General features: G+C 40.2%; 1 protein-coding gene across 2 annotated transcripts in view; it reads left to right on the top strand.

Annotated features, from left to right (window-relative positions):
* The first annotated feature begins 3,690 nt into the window (after positions 1-3,690).
* The window catches only part of LOC126425077 (gamma-interferon-inducible lysosomal thiol reductase-like), a 362,141-nt gene continuing 356,757 nt past the window's right edge, over positions 3,691-9,074 (top strand). Inside the window, exon 1 of one of the 2 annotated variants that reach the window (XM_050087989.1) lies at positions 3,691-3,848. In XM_050087989.1, coding sequence (XP_049943946.1) covers positions 3,789-3,848 — 60 coding nt within the window. In that variant the 5' untranslated portion in view covers positions 3,691-3,788. The remainder of the gene's footprint in view (positions 3,849-9,074) is intronic. The other variant, XM_050087990.1, reaches the window with a different exon arrangement.

Raw genomic sequence — 9,074 nt, 5'->3', positions numbered from 1 at the left:
ACGAGGACTAATATAAGCACTATCAGATGTGTAGGATATGTGTGTTTCGTGCTATTATAATTACTTTAAGCAAAGCTCTTAAAGTCAGCGACAGTTTGTAATGGTACTTGAATTACGTAACCATTACTGCACCTCAACTCAACCTCTCGATACCAGCAATATTCTACTGTGTTTCTGTAAAATAGTTAACATATTTCTGTGACAACATTCAGATTCGATTTCATTAATGTAGAGGTACTTCAATACGTCGATATGTATATATTGCAATGATATTATTCTTACGAGTATTCTTTCTTTTGTCACTATGATCTTTGACGTACTTGTAACTCTGATTTTTGGGCGCGTAAGCGGTTATTAGAGAGTCAAGTTTTGGTCGTCATGTTAAAAAGACGCAAATTGTAGTCAGTTTATGAAATGTGAACTTTAACAGTGAGGAAGATATTTTCAATTATGTTTTATATTGTGAAGTGATATTTTGGAGCGAGTTACGTGATATTGCAACAAAAGCAATAAAAAAAGAAGTGTAACTTAAGTTCGGAGTGCTGATTACTTTTTTACATCACCATTGTCCTAACTTGCAAAAGTTTAATCTTCAAGAATGGTTTATGAAACACATCTATAAAACTTTTGAATATCGCAGAATAGCACCTAGGCCTCTTTGCATCCGAGCTTGGAATCATCACTACCTAGATTTTCAACGATTGAGCCATGAGTTCACAACGAGACCAGCGTAGGAAACACGAAAAGATGAGTGCCTACTTTATCCATTATTTCAAGAAATGACTTTATTAACTGTGCTCTAATGACACCTGCCACATAATATAACTTCGTTGTTGCCCGAAATTGCAATATTTAGCAGCGTGAGCAATACTACAATCTCAATTAATTTTTGACCTTGTAGGGTTGTTAGAAGTTGCAACGTAAAGTTAAAGCAATAAACATCCCTCTGTCGCAAAATGAAGTCTTTTTAACCTAGGTTCCGGCCACTTCTAAGAGTATCTTCATCAGAAATAAAACATTGAAACTGGCCTGTAACATAAGTACGAAGTTCTAGGGAAAAGAATGTTTTTTACAAGTGTAAATACTGACTAGCAGTATAAAAAGAAAAGGCATAGTACTTACATGTCACATATAACTATCAAGCGATAAAGCTTTAGTCACAGAATTTTAAAATAGAAAACACAGAAGGCAAGGAGCCGCAAATACAAACAGGCTACTTAACAGTCAAAATATAGACAGGCGAATATTGTGATGAACATTATCTGATACATGAAGTAAGAAGCAATACTTTATCTGTCAGCAGCACACATGGTAACAATTTGTCTACATAAGAGCTTACAAGTACTGTTCAAAGGCTGAAATCGCCATTACAGAATTACAAAGGGAGCTGAATAACTCAGCGAGTAGAAATAACGATATAATATGGAATGTAGATAAGATAAACCATTTAATGAACAAGAAATTATAAATCGACTTAGAAAAAACATTTCGGTAACTGCACAAAGGAACACGAAATCAAATATCAAGCAACGGCTTCATACCGTTGAAGAAGCTTCTATTACGTAGTTGTAGCTGCTCATTAAGAAGGAGGCCATCATTTCGAGAAAGATGTTTAAAAATTTTCATTAACTCTCTAAAAGTAAAGGTCTTCAACCGTTTCTCAGCTACAGCGATAGGCATTCTCTCTTATTTCAGATATGTCGATGATATTTTAGTCATCTACAAAGGAGTTTTTGATGGCATTAACCGTATTTTCAATCTCTTCAAAGAACTTGAATGAGAAAACATCCTTCACCAGCGAATTCGAAAACGAGGCCCTTCAATTGAATTTTCTTGACTTTACGCTTACGGTAAAAGAAAATAAAATCTCAGTTAATATTTTTCGTAAAGAAACATAAACCGATCGGATCGTACCTGCGTCTTCTATGCACCCACAATCTCATAAGAACGCTTTCTTTGACCCGGCTATTCACGGAGCTGCTTCTGTTCTATTGTCGAAAGAAAAATTCGAGGAAGGAATTAATTTAATCAAAACGATAGGAGTTAATAACGAATACGAACCTGCCATAGTGAATAGCATTCTTAAAAAGAAAACTGTTAAAAGAGTTACTACACTCGGCACCTCTATCATTGAGTCCAGTCTAAAGAAGAAGTTCTCTATTCCTTTCTTGGGGTCCATCTTCTGTCAGATACAACGCCTTCTTCGTAATAAATACAACTGTAATGTTGCCTTTTCAACCAATAATAGTTTGAAAAAAATGTGTTCATAATTTAAAATTGACCCGTTCCCCTTTGAAAGACTCTGGTGTCTATAAAATTCTTTGCGACACCTGCTCTTCTTACTACGTAGGACAAACAAGACGTGCTTTTACAGTCAGATACAAATATCTTTAAAGAAAAAATGGTACTAGCACTCAGAATTAGTCTTTTGCTGACCACCTTCTGATTACAGGTCACTCGCCTAAGCATTCTGCACACTGAGAAGAAAGGCGTAGATTAAATGTTCTCGAAGAATTATAAAGTTTTTAAACATCTTTCTCGAAATGGCCACCTTCTTAATGAGCAGCTACAGCTACGTAATAGAAGCTTCTTCAACGGTATAAAGCCGTTGCTTGATATTTGATTTCGTGTTCCTTCGTGCAGTTACCGAAATATTTTTTCTAAGTCGATTTATAATTTCTTGTTCATTAAATGGTTTATATTATCTACATTCCATATTACATCGTTATTTCTACTCGCTGAGTTATTCAGATCCCTTTGTAATTCTTATGGCGTTTTCAGGCTTTAAACTGTACTTCTAAGCTCTTATGTAGACAAATTGTTACCACGTCTGCTGCTGACAGATAAAATATTGCCTCTTACTTCATATATTAAATAATGTTCATCACAATATTCGCCTGTCTATATTTCGAATGTTACGAAGCCTGTTTGTATTTGCGGCCACTAGATGGCACTTTTGGCGCCTAAGTCTGATGCTACTGCAGCTCGATAGGTGTGAGCAGCTTACAGTGGGTTGCCTTCTGTGTTTTCTATTTTAGAATTCTGTGACTAAAGCTTTATCGCTTGATATTTACTTTATACGTGACATGTAAGTACTGTGCCTTTTCTTTTTATACTACTAGTCAGTACTTAAACTTATAAAGACATGTTTCCCTAAAACTTTGCGCTCATGTTATAGGCCAGTTTCAATGTTTTATTTCTGATGAAGGCACTCTTAGAAGTGGCCGAAACCTAGGTCAAATAATTTTGCGACCGAGCGCTGTTTATTGGTTTAATTTTAAGGAGAGGGTTTTTTGCACCGTTGATTGGAAAATGTAATGATACACTGACGTCATTGAGTAACGCATAATTTTCCTCGTCTGGTACTCATATCTTGTTACTTTGTTTCTCTCTGTTAAGATGTCACCCGTGGCAGAAACACAGACCAGTCTCTTTTTACGATCGAGTGTTATTCTGTGGTTTTTGCGAGCTTCCGTTCTGGCTTGCCTAAAGGACGGTGCGGTCTTTGATCGCGTGAGTCTGCCAGTTATCCGCTCCGCAATGAAATAAGTCTGCTGACCTCAGTAGCGGGGTGTGTTATCGCCTCGCGAGAGATTACAGGTTTTCCTGCTTGACACTGAGTCACCTCGTCGCAGCTGCGAATCGCGGGTCATGGTCTGCACCCGCGTATCTACGCAACACCCGTCGGTGACGTTTTGTTTCCTTTCCGATGCACACCAGCCGGCGGGCAGCGTATAAATGGACAGAGCTGCCGTTCCCTGGACTGTCACCGCCGCCACACCGCCAAGATGTTTCTGCCACGGGGTGTTCTCTCTGCGTTCTGTCTCGCCATCTTGTTTCACGCACAAGTAAGTACCTCCCAATGTCTTCCTTCGTTCCTTAGCAGGAAATTCGAGGATCACTGTAAGAGTGATGAGCGCTTGTTTCTCCATACAATTTTATCAAGACAATGAAAAAAAAAATTTACAAGATACTTGATGCCTAACAAACGGGTCCTCATGGATTCGCATAATCAAATTTACTTCCTATAGAATTAGATTAGTGCCCATACATCTATTTTCTAATACAGTATGCAGCAGATCTAAAATGAATAAATACACTACTGGCCATTAAAATTGCACCACCAAGAAGAAATGTAGATGATAAAGGGGTATTCACTGGACAAAAATATTATACTAGAACTGACATGTGTTAAGATTTTCACACAATTTGGGTGCGTAGATCCTGAGAAATCAGTACCCAGAACAACCACCTCTGGCCGTAATAACGGCCTTGATACGCCTGGGCATTGAGTCAAACAGAGCTCGGATGGCGTGTACAGGTACAGCTGCCCATGCATCTTCAACACGATACCACAGTTCATCCAGCACGGCGTTCCGAATTACTCTCCTGAACCCACCGATTCCATATTCTGCTAACAGTCATTGGATCTCGACCAACGCGAACAGCAATGTCGCGATACGATAAACTACAATCACGATAGGCTACAATCCGACCTTTATCAAAGTCGGAAACTTAATGGTACGCATTTGTCCTCCTTACACCAGGCATCACAACAACGTTTCACTAGGCAACGTCGGTCAACTGCTGTTTGTGTATGAGAAATCGGTTGGAAACTTTCCTCATGTCAGCACGTTGTAGGTGTCGCCACCGGATCCAACCTTGTGTGAATGCTCTGAAAAGCTTATCATTTGCATATCACATCATCTTCTTCCTGTCGGTTAAATTTCGCATCTGTAGCACGACAACTATGTGGTGTAGCAATTTTAATGGCCAGTAGTGAAAAAAAGGAAGTAAAATGAAAGTACGGAGAAGTCGGAATTGAAGATTAAAAGATTTCCTATCACTGCTAAGTATCCAGCAACCAAAATTGGCAAATGGTTTCTTGATCAGAAATAAAGAAATACGTGTTTTAGCAATTGTGGAAATTTAACTCCTATGGAGGTAAATGGAACCGTCGTGTGACTAGGGCCTCCCCTGGGGTAAACAGGTCGCCTGGTGCAAGTCTTTTGAGTTGACGCCGGTTCGGCGATTTGCGCGTCGATGGGGATTAGATGACGATGATAGAAACAACACAACACCCAGTCCCTGAGCGGACAAAATCTCCGACCCAGGCGGGAATCGAAACCAGGCCCCTTGGTATGACAGTCCGTTGCGCTGACCACCCAGCTAACTGGGCGGATGTCGTATGGAGCTCAAACAGTGAATGAAAGCTTTCTTGAAAATAAATCATTATTAAAGAAGTACTAGAGCAATTTAAATCAATGAAAATTGGAGTTTGACTTGTAAGTTAGAACTCAAAAATAAGTGTTTCTGTCTGTTTCGAAGTTCAGCCCCTAAGCTTTTATAGGAATATAGCGTGTCACTATGAAAACATTTTCAAAGCTAAAGCTGTGAAAATTTGTATTGCGCTTGTCAGTTGCAAATAAAAATATATGTGTTTCAGAGTTTTTTTTTTTTTTTTTTGGAAATACAACCTCTGACACAGGGATGTATGCACTCCGTCTTCAGGGCACAAGTGGCCCATCGGGACCATCCGACCGCCGTGTCATCCGCAGTGGAGGATGCGGATAGGAGGGGCGCGGGTCAGCACAACCCTCTCCCGGTCGTTATGATGGTTTTCTTTGACCGGAGCCGCTACTATTCCGTCGAGTAGCTCCTCAATTGGCATCACGAGGCTGAGTGCAACCCGACAAATGGCAACAGCACATGGCGGCTGGATGGTCACCCATCCAAGTGCCAGCCACGCCCGACAGCGCTTAACTTCGGTGATCTCACGGGATTTGGTGTATCCACTGCGGCAAGGCCGTTGCCGACACAGTGATATAGGGAATGAAATTTTTATGAAAGTATTTCGTAATATAAATAATTTTCTTTTAATTTAAATTTATGAAAATCGGTTTGTGACTTGTAAGAAAACGTATGTTAGGGGATGAGACTTTCTATGCAACTGCCACCACGAAAACTCATAAGGCAAGTTTAACAAGGAGCTCCGGCTCCAGCTACCAGAACCGCTTTTTGGTCAGAAGTACATCCGGAAAAGACTCTGCTTCTATGGCCTTAATTAGCGTGGAAAGTTTAGGTGATGTTGCGTTTTGTGAAAAACATAGTTCCATTAAATAAAAAAAAAAAATGTTGAGACCATACAGTCTACATAAGCAAAGCAGCGGGTGGTAAGCTAGTTTACTATAAAATAGAAATTTCAACCAAAGATATTGTGTCATAATTGTCTAAATGAAGCCGCACGGAGTTGCCGCGTGGTTTGAGGCGCCGTGTCACGGTTTACATAGCCCCTCCCGCCGGAGGTTCGAGTCCTCCACTGGGCCTGGGTGTGTGTGTGTGTGTGTGTGTGTGTGTGTTGTTCATAGCATAAGTTAGTTTAAGTAATGTGTAAGTCTAGGGACTAATGACCTCAGCAGTTTGGTCCCTTAGAAATTCACACACATTTGAACATTTTTGTCGAAATGAAAGTAAAATGTTTTTGTTTCCACTCACTAATCGCATGAAAATGAACTACATAAAGAAATAAAAAAAGAATTTTTTCTATTTGATCTTACACATTTTGGTAAGAAATTTTAATTTGTTTTAACGACTTGCATTTTCATACAATTAATAACTGAAATTGACAAAATGTTTTGTTTATTAAAAATGATTCAAGAATATGAAGAAATCGCATTACGTAACAATTTGATCTGCTTTACAGTATGGTCTATTTTGGTCGAAGATCATTTTCCAGCACAGACTCCTACGAGCAGTCTAACATTCTCCGTGGTGTCTGTTTGTTCTAAGTCACGTCTCCCTACTACTTTCGCGCAACGACGCTCTGAGCGTGTTTTTTAGGGAATTGACTAGTTTGAACATGGGACCTGTTGCTGGTAAGGAGACGCCAGACCACACATGACATGTAGAGTTCAGAAGAGTTCAGTGAGACTAGCGATGATATAATCAAATACTTAATGATTTCAGCGTCAGCTCCACTGCACTCCCTGTAAAAGAATCTTAATACTAACTAAATTTAGTGGAACGGGTTCAAGGCTTTCCTATTTTTAGTTCGCTGGTAAAATAACGTCGAAAAAGCAGTTAAGTTTACCATTGGAAATTTTATTCTACTCACAAAACATTGTTTATAAATTGCACTATTGATAAAAGGAAATATTTTAATACAGGATGATAAAAACCAACTGCATTCAACAAAAATGTGAACGAATATTCCCTGAATGGGTTTCCAAGTTCTACAATGGATCGAAGGATGACCTATGCCATATCACATCTATAATCTATGTTTAAGTTAAGTTTCATAAAAGAGAAAACTATCAAAACGGTCTACAGTGACCCTCAATTATCTTTAATTACTTATTTAACTTGTCGTAAATTACAGTGGCTGATGTGGCTTCTCAATAATTATATAACAGAAAAATCATCGGGTTTCAGATTTTAACTTCTAGTAGCAAATGTGAATACCATGAGCTTTAATTGACGATCGACACTAGTATTACGCAAAAAGGGGATGTGAGACTTCTGCAGTTCTGAGTGAAGCCTTATGACTCTTATGCGGCATCGCGTGTGTTCATTACCTTGTCGTTGGTTAGGCAGCGTCAGGGTGCGGCGGGCGGCGCAGCTCCACACACCTCGCCGTCTCGGAAGCAACTCTCTCTAACTTCTCCTTACTACAATTTACTGAAGTTGGTTTAAGAAAAGCTATCTGTCTGTGTTTTCAACTGACCAATCAGGGTCTCAATGTTAACCTTAAGCTCCGCCTACAAAGGTTCTGTCCATCCAATGAGAAACATTATACTTTTTGAGGTGGGGCAATGTTTTTAATGTTTGCAACGTAACAGAGACGCGTATAGTCTCACGCTAAAACTTTCAGCTAGTGTAGCCCTTTTAGTGTTATAGTAAGATCTATACTGTTCTTCTGGAGGGCTCTATCTTTTAACATGGGCTGGGGGTGGTCCTGGCGGTCAGCCGCGATGTGGGTGTCCGTCCCTTATCATAGGGCCTTCTAGCTTAACACGGTTCTGCTCTTGGCTTCTGTTCTCGTTTCTTCCCTCGGAAGACATGCATTTAGGCGTTCTTGTGTTAGTCTGTGGTATTCCATTTGCTCACTCGTTGATCGTATTACTTTGGTTAATTTAATGTCAGGATTTATTCGGAGCTATGTGACATACTGCCGGATTTTCTATCATGTCAGGGTTTTCATGGAAGGTGTTGGATTTGCCTGACACCTTACAACAGTTATGTTGGCGTTTTTCGCAATGTCTAGCAGGAGTCAGCCCAAACAAGTACTGCTCATCATGTTTTTCATGCTGCACCAAACTTTGGTCTGTCTCCCAGTATAAACAGAAATCATTTCTTAAAGCAGAATTTTACGTGCTCACTCGATAGGGCGGCCCAAAATTACTCTAATGCGATATTCGGTTTGGTGACATGCATTAACAGTGACAGTAAAACGAGGAGAGTAGCCGTTACTCCACGACCGACTGACCGGCGCCGCCATCTGCCAGCGACACTCAGTGCGGGCCAGGGTGGCGTGCGAAACGACCAAACTGGCCGAGGACTGGACCGCTGGAGTTGCAGATGTTCTGCGTACTTTACGGTCAACGTTAATAAGTATCGATAGAACACGTGTGACAACAGAACAATTTGGAACCGCTCTGTTGCATGACCACATAAAATTCCGCTTTAAATACAATCTTGTTTCTACTGGGAAAAACTGACGTTTTACATTCACATTCGGCATTGCATGGAATATGTGAGGAGTAGTAATTACCTGGGCGCACTCTAGCTCCACATTTCGAAAACGAAACTACAACATATAAATCTTGCTCTTGGCAAAAATCTGCGCTGGGTAATGGTTCTTCAAATGGCTGTGAGCACTATGGGACTTAACATCTAAGATCATCAGTCCCCTAGAACTTAGAACTACTTAAACCTAACTAACCTAAGGACATCACAACCATTTTTGCCCGAGGCAGGATTCGAACCTGCGACCGTAGCGGTCGCGCGGTTTCAGACTGTAACGCCTAGAACCGCTCTGCCACTCCAACCGGCCATCGTCACCAATTTAATGTGCA

This window comes from Schistocerca serialis, chromosome 10 (genome assembly GCF_023864345.2).
Source record: "Schistocerca serialis cubense isolate TAMUIC-IGC-003099 chromosome 10, iqSchSeri2.2, whole genome shotgun sequence".
In the NCBI taxonomy this organism is placed as follows: domain Eukaryota; kingdom Metazoa; phylum Arthropoda; class Insecta; order Orthoptera; family Acrididae; genus Schistocerca; species Schistocerca serialis.
This window is presented reverse-complemented; position numbering and strand designations above follow the sequence as displayed.